We start from the raw sequence: 22156 nt of genomic DNA on the forward strand, positions 1-22156 counted from the left end.
AGCAATTAAGCTAGACAAAGAAATAAAAGGCATCTGGATTGGCAAGGAAGAATTAAAATTATCTCTATTTGCAGATGACATGATCTTATACACAGAAAACCCTAAGGAATCCTGAAGAAAACTACTGAAAATAATAGATGAGTTCGGCAGAGTTTCAGGTTACAAGATAAACATACAAAAATCACTTGGATTTCTCTACATCAACAAAAGGAACATCAAAGAGGAAATCACCAAATCAATACCATTCACAGTAGCCCCCGAGAAGATAAAATACTTATGAATAAATCTTACCAAAGATGTAAAAGACCTATACAAAGAAAACTACAAAGTACTAGTGCAAGAAACTAAAAGGGACCTACATAAGTGGAAAAAACATAACTTGCTCATGGATAGGAAGACTTAACACACGAAAAATGTCTACCAAAAGCCATCTACATATATACAATGCACCTCCGATCCAAATTCCAATGACATTTTTTAATGTGATGGAGAAACAAATCACCAACTTCATATGGAAGGGAAAGAAGCCCAGTATAAGCAAAGCATTACTGAAAAAGAAGAAGAAAGTGGGAGGCCTCACTCTACCTGATTTTAAAACCTATTATACAGCCACTGTAGTCAAAACAGCCTGGTACTGGTACAACAACAGGCACATAGACCAATGGAACAGAATTGAGAACCCAGATATAAATCCATCCACGTATGAGCAGCTGATATTTGACAAAGGGCCAGTGCCAGTTAATTGGGGAAAAGATAGTCTTTTGAACAAATGGTGCTGGCATAGCTGGATATCCACTTGCAAAAAAATGAAACAGGACCCATACCTCACACCACGCACAAAAACTAACTCCAAGTGGATCAAAGACCTAAACATAAAGACTAAAACGATAAAGACCATGGAAGAAAAAATAGGGACAACGTTAGGAGCCCTAATACAAGGCGTAAACAGAATACAAAACATTACTAAAAACGACGAAGAGAAACCAGATAACTGGGAGCTCCTAAAAATCAAAAACACCTATGCTCATCTAAAGACTTCACCAAAACAGTAAAGAGACCACGTACAGACTGGGAAAAAATTTTCAGCTATGACATTTCCAACCAGCGCCTGATCTCTAAAATCTATATGATTCTGTTAAAACTCAACCACAAAAAGACAAACAACCCAATTAAAAAATTGACAAAGGTTATGAACTCGCACTTCACGAAAGAAGATATTCAGGCGGCTAACAGATACATCAGAAAATGCTCTCGATCATTAGCCATTAGAGAAATGCAAATTAAAACTACGATGAGATTCCGTCTTACTCCAACAAGGCTGGCATTAATCCAAAAAACACAAAATAATAAATGTTGGAGAGACTGTGGAGAGATTGGAACACTTATACACTGCTGGTGGGAATGTAAAATGGTACAACCACTTTGGAAATCTATCTGGTGTTTCCTTAAAAAGCTAGAAATAGAACTACCATACGACCCAGAAATCCCACTCCTCAGAATATATCCTAGAGAAATAAGAGCCTTTACACGAACAGATATATGCACATCCATGTTTATTGCAGCTCTGTTTACAATAGCAAAAAGATAGAAGCAACCAAGGTGTCCATCAATGGACGAATGGATAAATAAATTATGGTGTATTCACACAATGGAACGCTACTCATCAATAAAGAACAGTGAGGAATCTGTGAACCATTTCATAACATGGGAGAATCTGGAAGGCATTACGCTGAGTGAAATTAGGCAGATGCAAAACGACAAATATTGTATAAGACCACTGTTATAAGATCTTGAGAAATAGTTTAAACTGAGAAGAACACATTTTTTTGTGGTTACGAGAGGGGGGAGGAAGGGAAGGTGGGAGAGGGGCACTCACTAATTAAGTAGTAGATAAGAACTACTTTAGGTGAAGGGAAAGACAGCACACAATACAGGGGAGGTCAGCACAATTGGACTGAACCAAAAGCAAAGAAGTTTCCTGAATAAACTGAATGCTTCCAAGGCCAGCATAGCAGGGGCAGGGGTCTGGGGACCATGGTTTCAGGGGACATCTAAGTCAATTGGCATCATAAAATCTATTAAGAAAACATTCTGCATCCCACTTTGAAATGTGGCGTCTGGGGTCTTAAATACTAACAAGCGGCCATCTAAGATGCATCAATTGGTCTCAACCCACCTGGAACAAAGGAGAATGAAGAACACCAAGGGCAGAAGACGATTACCAGCGCAAGAGACAGAAAGGGCCACATGACTCAGAGACTACATCGTCCTGAGGCCAGAAGAACTAGGTGGTGCCCGGCTACAACCGATGACTGCCCTGACAGGGAACACAACAGGGAGCCCCTGAGGGAGCAGGAGAACAGTGGGATGCAGACCCCAAATTCTCATAAAAAGATCAGGTTTAATGGTCTAAGACTAGAAGAATCCCAGTGGTCATGGTCCCCCAACCTTCTGTTGGACCAGGACAGGAACCGTTCCAGAAGACAACTCATCAGACATGGATTGGACTGGACAATGGGTTGGAGAGAGATGCTGATGAGGAGTGAGCTACTTGCATCAGGTGGACACTTGAGACTATGTTAGCATCTCCTGTCTGGAGGGGAGATGGGAGGGTAGAGGGGGTTAGAAACTGGAAAACGGTCATGAAAGGAGAGACTGGAAGGAGGGAGCGGGCTGACTCATTAGGGGGAGAGTAAGTGGGAGTATGTAGTGAGGTGTATATATGTTTATATGTGAGAGACTGATTTGATTTGTAAACTTACACTTAAAGCACAATAAAAATTATTTAAAAAAAAATCACCCATTGAGTTAGTAATAACTTCCTAGTGATGAACAAAATGGTGAAACTATTTGTTTTAAAGCTAAACATATAATTTTCCACCTTAAATAATATAAATGATGAAATGGGTTCTGTTAAAATTTATTTCAATAAAAATCAATATTATTAAGAGTGATATAAAAATTTGGAAACAGTGTTATGGTTGCACACCATGATGAACATAAATAATGCCACTGAATTGAACATGTCAAAAATGTTGAAATGGCAAATACTTTGGTATATATATATTTACTCTGACAAAATTGGACTTTAGAAAGAAAGATAAATATCATATAGACAGATCATTTGAAATATAGTTTAGTCCAATTTATTAAAAGCCAAAACAGTTTAATTCAGGCCAGTACTGGGCCCGGGATTATCTAATTACAGTTAAAGGAATGAACAATAGATCGAATTGCCAATTGATCAATTCAATTAGGCCATTAAGAAAACTGAAATAAGAGTTTCAGAATATGGGTCAGTTATTTTAGTCAACCTTAGTGCCTAGAGCAGATTTATAATTCAGTAATTCAATCTCCTTCTTGGCACTCAGACTTTATGAGAGCTGGATAAAGTGCACTTGACAACCACAGTGGTCACTTCAAATCATCGTATATTCTCCACCACCTAGGACAAGAAATTTTAAAATGTCTCAACACTCACCTAGTGTTTTATTATTGATTTTTTTAAAAAAAAATCCTTTGTAACATTTTATTACTAACTGAACTGTTCAAAATATATAATTTCTCACAGATAGAATTCAACTTAGCTCTCCAAACATTAGCAAATTAAATTAGTTGCCAATTTTCCTAACTGAGTGAAACAAATAATAACTCTTTTTATCTGGAATATATAACACATGTGAAAATCTCTTAAAAGTCTATAATTGGTTTTGAATGCAATGACACTCCTCCCCAGTCCCAATCTCAGTGAAAAGTGCTACTGCCTAGGTTTTTTCTGAGCCTGGACTCCATCCCCACCCTGATTTGACAAGCCACGTCTGATCTGTTTCCAAGACATGTCCTTACTATGTCCCTATCCATCTTCATTTCTGAATCGCTCTGACCAGCTCTTGGTCAACCCTCTCCAGGATCAATGCAGCAGCATTCTACCTTATCTTCCTTACTTCCAGTTTATCTTCCTTACTTCCAGTTTATCTTCCTTACTTCCAGTTTGTCCCCCTCCAGTAGTCCAACAGGGTTATGGGCAGCTCCTCGGCAAGCTCTCTCTTCTATGTTTAGTTTGTGCTGCTCTTTTTGTCTGATGTGCACACCTCTTTGCCTAACTACCACGTGCTCTTCCAGACTGGCACATTGGTATTTCTCTCATGCACTGTAATAACGCTCAGTGCTTTCTTCTTTCTCAGCACAGCCTACTTTATCTACTTCCTCCACTAGAGTATAAGCTGTTTCAGGGTACAGACTGCCCCCCACCTCCCTCTACTGACTTTATATTCCAAGAAACAAGCATGATGGCAGGATTATAAGATTCCCTTAAAATTTTATTGAATACAGTATATATTTTTTAAATAAATAAACCGCTAACTGCTTGTTGAAAGACAGCATTTCAAAACTACTATTTGATTGTTAAAACTAGAATTTAATGTATCTCAGTCACTTGGTGATATTGGATGCCTGATATGTAAAAGGACAACTTGAAAAATTGTTTAACAAAGACTTTTCTAAGTATGTTAAATTAAAGATAACTTAAAACATCATGACTCTCTGCACACATTCCCACAAAAACAAACCCTCTCCTTATGAGTTGTGATTAGACAAGGGCCTGGCAGTTTCAAAACTTCAGAACCTCATAATGTTTCCAACTCAAATGAGAAATAAATAACTTCACCAGCCAATATGGTATTTGATTACTGTGGAAGGCTATGGCTTGTTTTTCAAGAATGCTAACTATTCTAATACCATTTTTAATGTTCCCAAGTCATGTTAATAATATGATGGTTTCCTGTTTTTACTGGTTTTATCTTTTTTCATTACATAAGCTTTGGAATAGAGAATGAGCAATATATTCATGTAATTTATTACTTTCCCAAATTGGTACTTATAGGAAGTAGAAACTGATACAGAAAGGATTAGGATGATATTAGGAATAAGACAACCGTAAGTGACAACTAAGAGAAGCTAGGGTTGACCATTCATTCATTCATCAATTCATTCACTCTCTAACACACTTAATGTTATAGCTACTGTGGAGCTATGTAACTGACCTCTAAACCACCTTGCAACCTTGCAAACTGGAGGATGAACCAGAAAAACACATGCTTCTTCAGTAGGCCCTTTATGTGAGCAATAGCATACGAGATAGGCTTGATTAAGTATGGCAATTACTTCTGTGTGTGTGAAATTTCTTGAAGTTTTATATTTGACTTCATTGTAGTTAGACAAAAATTCTCAATAATATTTTCAATAAACTTCAGTTTCCTTTCACTCAGGTAAGAAATACAGACCTCCAAAGTACATCAAAATACTCTAGGTTTTAGTCAAACGAACAATATAAAGTGTCTTGAAAAAAATCTCCAGGTATCGCAAAAGTATTTTACAAAGTGAACAAATTACAGAAAATTTTGATTTGATGATTAGGTCTCTGACTTTCAAAACTTTCCATTTCAGATGTAATATTTAATAAGCCCAACTAATAGCACTGAAAATTATACCCCTCCATCATGTTAAAATAGCCAAACATGTTCTAGCCAGTTGGCTTACCTAGCTTCCCTCTGACTGACTCCTCATGTGCATTATTAAGGAAATGTAAATATACATATATATATATATGGTATATGTCATGGATGTTTAAATAAATGCAATGATGTATCCTGAACACATGATATATTTGCATCTGTCAGTGCCTGGTGCATGGAATGCACCAGAGTTGCAGGTAGTTATTGAACACATTTGATTCAGTACTCCTGTAACTAATGGAAGAGAAAATAAAAGAGTTTTAAGAGGTCCTGGAGATGTCCTTATTACAGTGCCTGGAAACTTTCAATCAAATTGCTGGTTTGCTTTTGGAATGACTGAACAATGTTGCCTTCTACGTAACTGAAGTTCTTGTGATAACTACACACAGTTGGATGTGCAGAGACATGAGTCAACATCAGTGCTTTGATAGGGTGTTAGTCATAATTACTCAAATGGGTATACCTTTTTGTAATTCGCACAAATCTAATTAATCCTTTGCAGGCCCATGGGTACACAGTATTCCACTTTTTATATCTCTAGAGTTCTTTGGGAAGGAGGTAGCCTGATTTTAATGTGTTTAGCCTCAGGATGGGAGCCTTTTGAAATATGTGAAAGTCAAGAACCCTGAGTTGGAGCATCATTTTTGTGTATATTGAACATTGTCTTAGGTGACGCCTCCTGGATGTATGAATTTTCTAAACTTTTGATAGTTGTACCTTTAATTTTGTGAGATGAGCCTCTTCACTATGTTTCCTAGTTATTATGTTCTTGTGAGAATGTCCTTAACATAGAATAAGTCGTTCTTACTCTTCATCCAGTCATAGTGTTCTTTTTCTCCTTGATGCCGTTCATTGATTCCAGGTATTACTGGCTCCCTGCTTTTCTACCTTCTGAACGGTAAATAAATAATGCCTTCGCAATAAGGAAAAATGCATTGCTGTGGTACTTTTCAAGAGACTTGAATTCCTGTAAGTTATTCTTATCACGCATTTAATCTTAAAGCCCAATCATTGCTTCCACATGTAGCAGACGGAATGCACTGCTGTGAACAGTTCTGCAGTATTCCAGGACAGCCTTTTCTGATTCTTAGCTGTTAGTACTGCTTTCATTATAATGAAGAATATGTCCTAGTGGTAATTTTCCTGAGATTCAGATTCCTTTAGCTTTATTTATTTGGCCTGTCAGTACTGCTTTTGCAGTAATGAAGAACATGTCATAGTGGCAATTTTCCTGAGGTTAAAAAAAAAAAAAAAAAAAAACCCTTGGCTTTCTTTATATTGTCTGTAAGTACTATTTTACAGTAAGGAAGAATGCATTGTACCATGTTTTGAAAGTTTCATGAAAAATAATAAAAAGACTAAGAAGAAGGAGACTAGGATAAAATGTATGTGCAGTCATTTCTAGGAGCCTTCATGTTTTATTTACCTCATATGTTGCAAATTGTCAAAAAAAAAAAATGATTTCATCATTGACTCATATAGGCAGGATTTACTATGTCTAGTATGCACTGGGACATATGCGACCCCAGACAATGAACACAGAAATCCATACTCATAACAAAAATTCTGAATTGGTCTCTTAATTAACATGCCTTCCATTAGTTAAAAAAACACATCATCAATAAACAATTTAAAGGAGAATATAATTGAGTTTTGAAAGGGTATTAAGTATCACAAGTGAGAGTAAATAAGGAAGTGGTGGGTGGATCTAGTTAAATGTATGGATAGGCACAAAATATAAGACAGTAGATATAAGACAGGAGTAGTTACTAGAAGAAAAGAGATCTGAGACAGCATCCAATCCAATCCTACATTATTTAGGTTAGAAAGTAAGCATAGAGTTCTAATTTACCAGAGAAGAGAAAGGGAGATAACAGATGGAGAGAGAGAAATTTCCTTATCATAATCTTAATTATACTTCCTGGTAACTGCTTATATGTCTGTGTTCACCCAGAGCTCTATGAGACCAGGCTCTGTGTGAGGCTTCGTCATTGCTGTATCTCTAGTATTTAGCACAGTACTTAGCAGAAATGAGTAAGTGGATGGAAACATAAATGAATGTTTAATGTTCACTTGGGAAAGATCTTAACCTAAAGCCCTTTTATCCTTTGAAAATGGGGATAATAATAATTAACTCCTAAATTATTCTCAAAGAAAAAAAAATAACAAGTCAAAAGTGCTTAGCAATGGGCTTTGCGCACAAAAAGCATTCATTAAATATGGGTGGGATGAGTGAATAAGTGAATGAAACCAATGGGAGGAATGAAATATGAGTCTCCAGAAAGTAGAAGAGATGGAAAAATGAGAAAAGCTTTAGGCACACCGTCATCTAACACTTCAGCAAGAATGGAAATATATATATATATATATATATATATATATATATATATATATATATAAATCACATACACAACAAAAGTCAAAACACAATATAGAACTTACAATGATTAAAAAAATTTTTTTTTTAGTACGATGATTACTAATGTTAAAAAATATATTTATTTATTTATTTTTTCAGTTAAAGAAAAATTGTTGTTTGAACTATTTCAGCAAATGTCATTGGCAGGGAATGGAAAGCACTGCAGTACCTGATAGAATTCTGACTTCTGCTTCATTGCCTGTCCTTGAGCTGGCTGGATTCCGAGCTAAGCATCGATAGATGCCGATGTCCCCCAGCTGAAGTCTGCTGATCTGCAATGCTCCAGAGGGCAAGACCACCACGCGAGAGTCACCTGAGCTTGGAGTCAGGTCTTGTTGGTTTTTCTGCCAGTGTATTGTTGGCATAGGCTCCCCAATGACTTCACACTTGAGAAGCACAGTGTCTCCCATGAAGGCCGTGACAGATTCTGTCTGGGACAGGAACCTCAGCGGTCCTAGGGGAAAAACAAAGAAGTGTAAGACCTTCAGATGAGGCAGAATCATCACCAACGTAATCATACCTTGTATTTTCTATAGCAGATTGTATTTTGTAAAGCATTTTCTCAAATCTCATCTCATTTTTTCTTCCCACTTTACATTATGTGTCTTCCACATTATATTTCGGTCACTACAGCAGATTTTGTGGGTAAAAAATGATAAAGGTGCTGCCATTCACCTCCAGAGGCATACTATTTGTTATTGTCTGTTAACAAAACCACCGTGTAAAATAAGCACAGCAGGCAAGATCATTTTCATTTTATGGATGAGAAAACTGAGGCTCAGAGAAATGGGATCCCATATGCAAGATCATGTAGTTATTACATGGCAGTCCTGCAAATGGGACCTGGTTCCTCTGAATCCTGATCCTATGCAAAGTTACCTGACTTTGGACAAAGGACTATGAAGTCATGGGTGTACATAAAGAACTGGCTATAAGGCATAACCTATAGGGGTTTCAAGAAGGATTTGCTATGTTCACTACCAATGATAGCAACAGACAGTAATTTTTTATGGCTTCATTGTTAAGGTAAATGTTTATCAGTGTTTGATAAGTATGACTGTGGGGTAGTGAAATAATCCTAAAGTTGGAATTAGAAAAACTTGTCTTTCTAGCCTGGCTGTGTCACCCTCTAGATAGGAGTTCTTTGGCAATTTGGGATGATATCTAATTCACATGACCACTATGATGCTCATATGAAATAACATATGTGAAAGTGATGTGTTCATTTGAATTATTAAATAAATGTATGGAAAAAGAAAAGAAAAAACTGGCCATTATTAAGTATAATAAGCTCAGTGGGAGAGAAACCACCCTCATCGTGATGATATATATGAGACGGGTAGAAGATATTTTAATCCTGCCCTCTTGAACACCCTTTTTTAAACAGGTAGGTATTTATGATACTTACTGCAGGACAATAAAAACTTTTTTTTTTATGATTATAAATAACATATTTGTATGAATCATACCATCACTGGTAGATGGATAATTTTATTTCTAGACTTAATTGAGTCAAGTAATTTTAATTCCTTGATTCATATTCTATTCATCAGTTATATTTGACTATTTCTATTCTCATTTTCCTGAAATTGTTTTCATTGTATGTCAATTTTACAATAATGTTTGATTCATTCATCAGTTTGTGGTCCACATAAAAGTATATGTCACTGTGATTTTTGTCTTATAGATTGATTTTTCACTAAGTCAAAATCTCCTTGGTCCAGGTTCAGATTTTATCACGCAGTTTTGATTTTCCATCCATAATTAGTGAATAAGAAAGTCTACTCTGTTCAGTTTTAACTATTGTTAGTTTTAATTTGTGTCTATTAATTCTCATGTATCTAATATCCCTACAATGTGATGGAAATTCTGCTAGGGCCAAAAGGACAAAGGCAAAATGGCAGGAGTCAAAACATAATTTAATGTGAGACAATCAACAATGCCGTAGAGAAGACTCCTTCCATGGGTGAAAGGTGACATTTCAGGTCCCTTTCAGTGATTAGAGTCATTGAGTGAACCACAAGATAACTTTGTCCATAAAATAAGAAATTTCATCATTACAACATATGGAATAAGTATAAGCTGCCAAAGGCTACCACTTATTGTAGATAAACTCACACAAACAGACCTGTAATTCTGGAGATACAATACTGAAGTTGCTCTTCAGCAAGAATGATTAATGTTAGACCATGCAGAAACTTTAATGTTGATATAAATATTAATTTATCAATTGAAACATATCCCATACAGATAAGTACTAAAATTATTTATCTGGTCCCTAAATTAAGGCTTTGGAATCTAAATCCATGGAGCTGTTTGCCAAAATACTACTAATGTATTTACAAGTAGCACCAGCCACTTGCCTGATTCTATTCTTCTCACTTAGTTATCAGTTAGAAGAACTAATCTATAAGAGTGCCAGTGCTACCGCTCAGTGAAGACCAAAAGATCTTAGTTAATGTGTGCCGTGTCTCACTGTTCGAAGTCCAATTTGTAGGCTGGATGTAGTGTACAATTTCAAGTCTATTCAAAAGAACCCACATTAATTTACTACTGATTGGCTTAGATATGGATTTGAAGCATGGGCTTTAATGAGGAATGGTTTAGACATACTACACAATGCAAAACTGCAGTGAGTAGTGGTCAGCTGTTGTAAGGTTTTCAAACAAGTTTCTGACTCCTTTATTTAATAGTTTTCCTCTCTAGGTTTTCACTGTTAGTATTTTATTTTGTAGTTAAGGAAATAAAATCAGGAATAATTATCTCCTACACACAAGATATATATTTTACATACAATGTAGATGGGAATGAAGTGCTTTGGTAAGTGAATTGATAACTACCCTGATATTTTTATATGTGCAGACATATGGTTGTACTTTAGTTTCACGGAGCCCTGGTGGTGCAATGGTTAAGCACTCAGCTGCTAACCAAAATGGTAGTGTTTCGAACCCACCAGCAGCTTTGCAATAGAAGAAGACCTGGTGATCTGCTCCTGTAAAGATTACAGCTTAGGAAACCCTATGTGGCAACTCTATTCTGTCATACAGGGTCACTATGAGTTGGAATTGACTTGAGAGCACACAACAGCAACAACAATATTAGTTGCATGTTTGGATTAAATTCCGAATATCAATTTTATATCTGAATGTCTGTGGCATTAAAGTAATCATTTTCGAGTAAGTTCTAGAGTATAGAATAAAATATAAAGTAAAAGAGGGATTTCAGTTGATACTTTACCCTCGGTTCCCTTAGATAAGTTCATCCAACTGGAAGAATTATACATGAGGCATGAGACTGTATATTAATTTAATTAGGCTTAATGACAGGGGCTACCATTCCACATGCTTATTCAGCGTGCACTCTAATACACCTTTTCTTTACCGTAGAACTCCTGATGCAAAGAGGGTAAGAAAAACATCTTACTTACAATTTAACAAGGTAATGTTTAGAAATTTCAAATAGTTGACTAACTGACATTATGGGGAATTGTAAGCTTGATTTGTAGCATTTTTTTTTTTTTTTTGTCTCCACAAAGGAAACCCTACACATCAAAAAGCAATTCTAAGTTTACAAGGCTCTACGTAGCTTGAATTAATACTCCCAATATTGTGCTGAATTTTAGCACCTACATCTCACGGTGGTGTAACAAACCAGCCAACAGTCTTAAAAGACGAAGAAGTTATAGGCTATCAGCTTAGTGCTATATTTTCAAGGCATGTGTATGAGTGCCAAGTAATGAACATAAAACTCACTGTAACTCATAAGAATGAAATACAGTATTTTCAGAAGAGTCATTTAAGGCTCTAATGCAATACAAACGATTCCTGCGCTTCATTTATAAAATGATACAGGTATAATTTTAACTAGATCCTCATGAAAAATAGTTGCCTGCTCAACAACAGACTGTTCGTAGAAAAAGCCTGGTTCAGACTCATTATATCACATCTGATCCACTGCAAACATTTCATAAACGGTCTGTCTTCCTATCTCTACCCTTTCCTTGCCCAAATCAATCGCAAATATAATCAAAAGACCAGTGTTCCTAAATCACCAGAAGCTTTTGCTCTGCTCAGGGAACTCTAAGGCTCAAAAAAATCTTATGGTCGTTTGATACTTCAAATGCTGGGCAGAGGGCTTTTGTTTAATACTTACCCAGGACTCAAACGCAACACTCCTTCCAGGCCCATCTTCCGTGATTCTCTGATCTACTGAATTGCTCTATGTCCTCAACGTGACTTTGTCTCAGTTTTATTTCTCATCATATTTCCTTTAAAGAGGAATATTCTCTCTCCTTATATCTACCTATTCAAAACCAGAGCTATTCTTAAGGTACAGAGTCAAAATCCCCCTTTTTCTTAGTCTTGTTTACAGAAATCATTACCTTTTGAATTTTTATACCACTCATAACTTATAGATAATAAGACATAGTTAACTGTGTAAACAAAAGTCTGAAAAGTATATGGACTTGTATGTTTGTTCTGTATTTTATGTCTGTAGAATATATGAAATATCTTCTGAAAGAAAAAAATACACGAATATTTGCTAAAGTTCTGTGCAGCTCTGAAAGTTTACATAGAGTATTGCAAACATTCAAATTTGATAATTGGGTTTGAATTTTATCTTCATGACTTTCTAACATGTTCTGTGGTAGTGTGGATGGTGATTAAGAACATACTGAGGTACCAGATTACCTTGGGTCACCTCTCTCAGCTTCACCATTTAACCAGCTGGATGACTTTTGGCAAGGTCTTAGTTTTATTGTAAACACTTTTATTAATTAACTCTTTTGATTCTCATAATACCCTTTCGGTGAGTATTATTAGCGTCCCCACTTTATAGGTGGAATTGGTATAGGAGCAAAATTCGTGAAAATGTTTTTGTATGCTTGCTTTAAAAGTCGTAGTACTGAACTGCTATACTTCTGAAAATACCTTACTTTCCCAACCTAAGTGTAAATGCTTCAAGAGAAGCTTCCATGTGTTCATACTCCCCCACTCCTCAACCCCCAATTAACAGCACAGTGCTGGGTAAAGAAATTCTGCCCTAAATAGAATTCTTACGGACAAATTTCATCCTAAATCACCACATTATTAAAAATAGCACCAAACCATATTTTTGATGCTTTCGTGGAGAAGCTTCATTGTTAAGCCTTGGAAAGAGGTGAACCGATCCTGTTTCTAAGAAAGGATTGTAGTCAAATTTCCTAGACTGACCCAGGATGCAATGGCAGCTTTAAACCTAGGAAGAGCTGGACTTAGTGGAAGTGTCTCACGCCAGCCACCTTATAGGTTTGCATATCATCTGTGCCTCCATCTATTAGTGAGGAATCATTTCAGCAACTTTAAAAAGGCAAAAACGTTTTGTTTTGCATATGGAAAAGTCAGACACGAGTGGTAACTGTTTTATCCACTGCTGTAGATGTGATAAACACAAACACTTCTAATTCATATTTTATAAGTGGCTAATGCACAGTAAAAGTGCCTGGACTTCAACATCAGAAATCATATTGATGTCAACAATCATAATGATAGTTGTATAGTAAGCATTAAGTGTTGTTACCAAGAAATAGATAGCCATTATGCAAGTGCCATGGAGAAATGGGTCTCATCCTGTTTATTTTGATTTCTGTAATGGATCCTTCAGTTATTCTCTAATACTAATTTCAGCACTACAAGGATTCATTAAGTGTCTATTTATATATGTTATTTTGTTAAATGTTGCTCAAGGCCTGTTAAACAGTCATAACCCCAATCCTTTTCTAGAACATTTACTAACCATGTAAGGAGTAGTGAAGAAGGTTTTACTCTTTTCAGCTCTCCTGTAACATGGTGCTTTAACACCTGGGATTGGATAGTGTCAACCCAATTGTCAGAATACTTACTTTCTCCTCTAAGTCTCTCATAAGCCTGGGTAGATTCGATTTTCCCTATATCTCTCCTTTGCAGCACTGACTTCAATTATAACTAACAGTAGAATTTATTTATTAACCATCTTCCTGGTGACTCTGTGGGTTCCACAAAGGCAGGGCCAGACCTATTTTATTATTTTACCCTATACTCTAAGAGCTTCGCACAGTGCATGACATATGCTTGGCTATCGACTATTTGTTGAATTAAAAAAAAAAAAAAAAAGAAAGGAAGAAACAATTATTCTTAGGATAGTCAGTTAAGGTGAATATTCCAGGCCCAAAGCATCAGGAAGCCTAGAAGGATACCAATGAATACCAGTTGCAATTGAGTCAATTCCGATTCATGGCAGCCCCATGTGTGTCAGAGTAGAACTGTGCTCCATAGGGTTTTCAATGGCTGCTTTTTGGAAACAGATTTCCAGGCCTTTCTTCTAAGGCACCTCTGGATGAACCTGAACCTCCAACATTTTGGTTACCAGCCAAGCACCTTTACCATTTGCACCACAAAGACTAGGGAGGTATAAAGGGTTAGAAAGAGAAAGCAGTGTTTTCTGTGGGGAAAATGAAAGAGCTGAGGTTAAAAACATATATGAAGTCAAAAGCCTTTCATTTGAAAAAAGACAGTGTGGTGGGAAAATGCAACCATGAACATTTTATTTAAGCCCTATAAGTTTAAATTATGGGCCAGTGATATAGATTTGGAATAGAATTTCTCCATACTCTCCTCAAATCACTGTTCCCAAGAACAAAGTTATCAGAAGTCTTCGGGTTGGTCCCCATGGTGGCAATGGCTGCAGCCATCAGTCATACCCTGGCCAATCCAGATTTCCCCACAAGCTAGGTACAACCAAAATGTTTTCTGTCACCAGGGCAGTAGAAAGGTTAATAACAAAAGCAGCAAACATTTTTCATTTGGGCTTTTCCTTTGTGGTGCTAAAAAATGAGGTAAAAAATCACCATGGCAATGAATGAAAAGCTGGAAAATTTGCAGGGACCTCAAAAGTGTGAGGCTCTCTGAATTAAAATAATGAGAACAATAGTCTCCACAGCCTCTGCCTAACCTTCTACCCATGCACACAGTGCCCCATCGACTGAGAGAAATCTCCCCATCAGATCGAGGCAGTCAGAAAGCTTGAGTATCTTAGATATGCACCCAAATACATTTAATTCTTAATGAGTTCAGTTTTTAAGCAGAATTGGAAATCAAGCATTTCACAGTCAAGGTTCATGCCAAGACCCTCTGCCTCTGGGGAGACTTCCCTTCTACCTACATCCCGCACCCCCCCGCCAATGGACCTATTCCTTCTTTTAAATTCTAATCTGAAAATGGCATATTCCTATGATTTGCCCTCTAGCCTCGTTGGCAGACTATCAGGCTCCCCATCTCCTCCTATGGAAGTCTAATTATTAAGTAATTAAAGTTCATTTAATAAAAAGAGACTTAACAATTGGGGGACAGACCTCGGGGTTGGAAACATGCCTCGCTATTAAATATTCAGCAGTGTGGTAACATTCGGTAACTGCCAGAGGAGAGCTGCTGTGAACGCTTTGTTGGTTCCAAATTAAAGCCTGAAGGCTACCTCCCTTCCATGCTAGACCTTGTTTGCCCCCTTTTAATTCTCAAATTAGCTGAAGGGACGAGAATAGAGGCAATCCAAAGAGTTCTCCAGGTTTAGTCCTTTTGAACAATCAGAAGCCCAATAAAGGATTCACGGAAATTGTTAACAAGCTAATTTCTGCCTGCACCTCACTCTGCTAGCTAACATTTTCCTTCTGTATTTTATTTTTTTCCAGTTCTCTGTTTTGTCTTCTTCAATTTCACTGGCACAATTACAGATGCCTAGTGGCTGGCTAAAGAGCGATCGATAGAAAATGGACAGTGCAAACCGAGTCTAGTAAGTGTGCCTGGTGGGTTTCAGACACAATTGCCCAGTGTGTGACCTTATAACAATCATCCACGTGCCCAATTAATTGAACTTTAGAAGGACGTAATAAAAGAACTGGAAAAGTGAAAGGAGAATAGTATAGGCAAGGGCCCAGATGCCAGTCAGTTTGCCTGTCCAGCTCTCCAAGTTCAGCAGCACAGAATGAACTCATCCCCTAGTCCAAAGCTAGTCAAGGAGATCTGTCATCAAATAAGTCTTTCTTGGAATCATCTTTGGGTTCATCCAATGTAACATGCTCTGAAGGACTGGTGCTATTCCAGATTCTTGATGTGACAAAGGCTTATAATATACACGGGCCTGAAACCAAGCGGTTATTTTGGGACTCGTGTGGTCTACAGGTAAAGGAGAGCCGGTTTCATTACTAGCATATCATAATCTAACCTAGTAGCCTTGCTAGAGGAGTCCCTGGGTGCCACAAACAGTTAAGTGCTGGACTACTAAATAAATGTAACTGAAAGGTTGGTGGTTCAAACCCACCCAGAGATGCCTCAGAAGTAAAATCTGTTGATCTGCTTCCGAAAGGTCATAGTTTTGAAAACCCCATGGAGTACAGTTCTACTCTGCACACGTGGGGTTGCCATGAGTCTGAATTGACTCAATGGCAAGTAATAACAATAATAACAGCTTTGCTAGTTCCTTTCTTAGCTGAACTTCATTTCCATGGAATAATGCAGAATTCTCTCAAATTGTCCATCTTAATATCACCCTCAGGGCCTCTGGTAGCCTATTGGTACCTTTGTAAGGATTAGGAAAGGATGCTCCATTTAAGGGGAAGAATTTTGCTGGATTGGCAAGCAGATTCAATGCTAGCTCTCAGCCCCTTCATCCCAACTCTCTGCCGGAGGCAGTTGTCAGATATGAACAACACCATGCACTTCATGGCCCTCTTCTTGATTTCATTATCAGAAATCCCTTATTATCCTACTGAGTCAGCAACTGGAAGAGACAACAAAAGAGACAAGCTTGAGTTGGATTGGCCTATCCGTGCCTTTTCCTAATTTCAGGGTCAATAAAGACAGTTTTTAGGAACATTTTTTCTAGGTAGCGTTTTAAAGCTTTTCTTTCATTTTTCTGACCCATTATATAATATATATTCCCTAGCACAAGATTTTTTGTTTTCAGCAAAGATTAAAAAGTCAAGAAAGCTTTACCACCTCTTCCTCAAACTCAGATGGTATTTCCTTCTTGAATATAGACCCCTTATACACTGTAATTAAATTATACTGAACATCAATACCATTATTTTATATGAAGCTTAGAATGGAATTCTTCTTATAGAAGGTGCTAGATAGAAATCCCTATATAGTGGCAACATCTTTTCATCTTAGCTGTGCTGTCATATCCATAGTGGATGAAACTGGGTTTTTTTTTGTGTATTAAGGCAAATGGAAACTCATATTTATTAAGCAGGTTGATTAGGGCTTGTTTGTTTGCTTGTTTTCCTTTACCTTAAGATTTGCTATAGGGATTCCTTAAAAGATAAACTTCTAAGGTAGAAAAATATTTATTAGTATTAAAAAACTGAAAATATAAACAAAAATAATATAGCACTTTAGCTGATCAATGTGGCAAAGATTTTAAAATAATAATTAAAAATACATCTGAAAGTATAAGTTGGATAAGCCTCTTTGAAAAAGGGATTTGGAAATTTATATTATAATATTTTTACCCACTAAATTCATTTCTAGGAATCTATTCATAAATATATAAAGAAAAAAAATAAGGTAGATGTATGAAATTATTCCGTACAACCTTGTTTAAAATAATGAAAAACAGAGAATAGACTAATTACACAATAATTGGTGACTGGTTAAGCAAATTTGGTATATACACTGAAAAAACATACCACCTTAGAAATTTAGGTTAATAAACATTTTTAAAAGTGACTAAAATGATAGTTCTTATTTTTTTTCTAATATGAACATATCGAAAAAATACAAAAGGGAACCTAGCTAACGATTGTTAACATTCTATCCAGTGAGTTATATGCAGTGAAAATTGTGAGTAGCTGTACATGAGCACATTTATTTCCTGAAGAGATCTTTACCTCCACAGCCTTTGACTGTAACTTTTTTTTTCATTTACTGCTCTGCAGATAATTTTTGTATCATACAAATCTGAGATTGATTCATAATCAATAGTAATGAATATTTTTACAGAATTCAGGCTCAGGCTTCCTTTTAAGCTGAAATCTCATCATGCATGTCTAATGAATAGTCACAACATTCATGAAAGTGGATTACGAATGTGGCTGGTGTTTGTTGGGCCCACTTTTCAACTGTATTCAACTCCAGGCAGGCAGATCGTCCAAATAAGGGAAAAATTAATACTTCAAGTTGGAATGTCATGGTCACCATCCTATCCCTATCTTACCTAGTTTCTCCTAATGACCCTGCCGTGTATCCCTACCTACTATCACTAATATATCACCTTGAGGGAATTTCTAGATCGTTCATTCATTTAGTCAATTTATCAACATTCATTGGGTATCGAAGGGGTGCCAGACTTCTTTCTAGGTACTCAGAGCTCAGAGTCCAGTAGGAAAAGCAAATATATTAGAACAATGCAATTTGATAAGTGTAAAGATGGATCATTAATCATTAATGATGCCTATTAGGAAGAAAATAATCAGGAGAGAGTTCCAGGAATAGTGAAATATGAACAGGGTATTAAATAATGAATGGGAGTTCACCAGGTGTACAAGATCCAATAAAAAAAAATTTTTTTTGACAAAGAAATAACGTATGCAAATACAGTGAAACGGCAGATCACTATATTTTTTGGAGATGGTAAATAATTGAGGGCAAGTACTGCAGTATCTCTAAAACTTCTTTTTCCACCCTATAAGAGAGACTGTGATTTGACACTGCCTGGTATCGTTCTTTCATTTTATCATAGGTCATGTGTGGTAGTTCTGGCTACACAAGAACTATAAGTTCCACAAAAGCAGAATCTATAACACCCTCTATAATGTTCTGGTGGTACAATGGTTAGAAGCTTGGCTGCCAATGAAAAGCCTGACAGTTCAAATCCACCAGCTGCTCCTAGGGAACTCTATGGGGCAGGTCTACTCTTTTTTATAGGGTCACCATGAGTCAGAATGGACTTGTTGGCAATGGGTTTGGTTTGGTATTTATAATGTCTTGGTATTACTCCCTAGGCACACAGTAGCATTCAATAAATACACCCTCTTCACACTTATCGATATGTTTAGGTTCCAAAGACCAGGATGTTATGTGAAATTGGCATTATGCAAAAATGGAAGATGACCACGTCAGATCATAAAATGGAGAGTGACTACATCAATACTTAACTGCCAAATTACATCAATACTTAAGTGCCAGCTTACATCATTATATAACTACCAAACCACTGAGAATCATGGCCCAGCCAAATTCACACATAACAATAACCATTACAGCCAATGTTACTCTTGCCTCACACCTCAGTGTTTGTTACTGTCAGATGTACATTGTTAATGAGCAAAATAGTTGGACAGTAGTTTTTTTCTCTTGTCGTCAATGTGAAATATCAGATAAGGAGATAGTCAATAAGTGAATAGGTGTATCCACTAATCTTCATATTACAATATAGTCCAGTATAGTGCTGAAAAATAAGCCCCCTAGGTTAGACGGCACTCAAAACGCACATGGTCACAAAAATGGTCTTAAACACACCAGCAATCATGATGATGGCACAGAGCCAGGCAATGTTTTGTTATGTTGTACATGGATCACTCTCATGGATTGAACTGTGTCCCCTGAAAATATATGTCAACTTGGCTAGGTCATTATTCCCAGTATTGTAAGATTGTCTACCATTTTGTCATCTGATGTGATTTCCCTATGTGTTGTAAATCCTTTTTTTTTTTTATGATATAATGAGCTGAATTAGTGGCAGTTATACTGATGACATCTACAATATTAGATAGTGTCTTAAGCCAATTTCTTTTGAGATATAAAAGAAAGAAGTGAGCAGAGAGATACAGGGACCTCATACCACAAAGAAAGCAGTGCTGGGAGCGGAGTATGTCCTTTGGACCTGGGGTCCCTGTGTGGAGAAACTCCTAGTCTGGGGGAAGATTGATAAGAAAGCTGACAGAGAGAGAAAGACTTCCCCTGGAGCTGACGCCCTGAATTTGGACTTTAAGCCTACTTTACTGTGAAGAAATAAATTTCTGTTTGTTAAAGTCATCCACTTGTGATATTTCTGTTACAGCAGCACTAGATGACCAAGACAGTCACCATGAGTCAGAGCTGACTTGACTGCAGCTAACTACAACATTCTCCACATTGATGGATAAATAATTAGTAAAACACGGTTGTGTTACAGTATTTTACGCTATGTTTTATAATAAATTATACCATAGTTATTTAGCATATACTTGCTGTTCTAAAAATGATTTACATTTCTAGATTTTGGAATTAAAGGAGTAGCTTGAGATTCACGTCGCTAATACTCCCTGAGTAAAACATTACAATGCCCCACTAACAGGGATGGCCAAAAGCAGAAAAACTTAGACAGCAAGAGATTATCCTATTATTTTCAAATATCTTTAAACAAGAATCTATTGGATTATGATTATTTCATTCTTTTAATTGAGTATTTTATTCAAAGGATTAAATTATCTTCTACTTATCAATCTATCTATCCAGGTAATTATTTTTCTCATTACCAGTAGTATTGATTGAGTACATACTAGGCACTATATAAGATAGATAAAGAGCCCTGGTGACACAATGATTAAGTGCTCAGTTTAACCATAGGCATTCGAGTTCAAACCCACCACAGGCTCCACGGGAAAAAAGACCTGGTGATCTGTTCCTGCAAATATTGTTAGCCTAGGAAACGTTATGGGGCAGTTATACTCTGTCATATAAGTTTTCTACGAGTTGGAATCAATGCGATGGCATACAACAACAACATATGAGATAGGTATAGCCATGGCTGTAAATGGCCTTGATGAAATTTTCTGGCAATATTTTTACCCTCAATTTGTTTGGTATGACCTCCTCCTCTCAATGTAAATTATTTGTTTTCCTATAAAAAATGTTGTGGCTGACATGATGAACATAATTAATGCCATTGAATTGTACATGTAAAAATGTTGAAATGGCAAATATATTATTATGCTTTGCTGCTAACCAAAAGGTCAGCAGTTCGAATCCAACAGCTCCTCCTTGGAAACCATATGGTGCAGTTCTTCTCTGTCCTATAGGTTCGCTATAAGTCAGAGCTGACTCAACAGCAATTGGTTTGGGTTTTTTTCTTTTCTTTTTTTTTTTGGTTTGGTTTGGTATACTTAAAAACACTGTGGCTGAGTCTTATATTTACAACTTTTAGACAGAGACCAAAAAAAGGGGAAACCTAAATGGAACAAGTTTAATACCAGGAGGAGGCAGAGAGGGTAGTGTCAACTCAAAGCCTTTATTTCAGTATATAATTGGTTATAGTTTGACAAAGCTAAGATTCACATAAAAGATGTCAAAGGGATCCAATTTTTTCTTGCCACAAAATCCATTTTGAGAAATGAGAAGTAAACCACAGCAGAAATAATCATTTAGATTAAAGGCTTCTGATGAATCTATATCATTTTGATTTTGATTTGGAAGTACCTCCCGAGAGAAGTGGAGATAATAAAATGAATTTGTATGTTGTGCATTTGTACAATAAAAATGGAAAACCAAAATATTTCTGCTTAACTACTGAACTTGTATGACTTTCTACCTTCTCAGTTGAGGTCCTAAGAAAATCAAAACGTTAGTAAAAATTTTGGTGGGTGGTCCCAGAGTCACCCACTGTACCTTATGGAATGGCCCATTCAAAAGAAAAAAAACAGTTTGACTCCTGTTATGGTTAAGACTGTGTGTCAGCTTGCCTGGAACATGGCTCTCAGTGTTTTGGCAGTTGTGTGATGCTGAGATTTGATATGTGATCATCCCCATGTGATCTGCTGTGAGTAGCCAATCAGTTGAAAGGGAGTTTTCTTGTGTGTGTGGCCTGCATTGAATATGGGTGGACTTTCTAGCAGGGCTTGGGGGCTTTTGCTCACTCTGGATCCTACAGCTGGCTCCTGTTCATCTGACCTCCTGCTCTTGGGACTTGAGCTAACAGCTTACCTGCTGCCTTGCCTGCTGATGTTGGGATTCATTGTTCTTCACAACCTGTGAGCAACAGCCTTGCTCTCTGACCTGCCAATCTTGGGTGTCTAGTCCCTGTGGCTAGGTGAATCAGGAGAAGCCTCTATCCTGACCCAGGGACTTGGGACATTACAGACTCTATGACCTTGTGAGCCATTTCCTTGATATAAATCTCTCTCTATATATATTTATATGTGTACCTGGTTTTGCTTCTCTAGAGAACCCAGCCC

At 36.9% G+C, this 22156-nt stretch overlaps 1 protein-coding gene across 1 annotated transcript in view; it reads right to left on the reverse strand.

Moving 5' to 3' along the window:
- LOC100667292 (netrin receptor DCC) overlaps window positions 1-22156 on the reverse strand; it is a 706905-nt gene that overhangs the window by 566273 nt on the left and 118476 nt on the right. The window contains exon 2 of the mRNA XM_023543783.2: window positions 8102-8386. Within this exon, the coding sequence (XP_023399551.2) occupies window positions 8102-8386 (285 nt within the window). The remainder of the gene's footprint in view (window positions 1-8101; window positions 8387-22156) is intronic.

Source organism: Loxodonta africana, chromosome 11, assembly GCF_030014295.1.
Source record: "Loxodonta africana isolate mLoxAfr1 chromosome 11, mLoxAfr1.hap2, whole genome shotgun sequence".
In the NCBI taxonomy this organism is placed as follows: domain Eukaryota; kingdom Metazoa; phylum Chordata; class Mammalia; order Proboscidea; family Elephantidae; genus Loxodonta; species Loxodonta africana.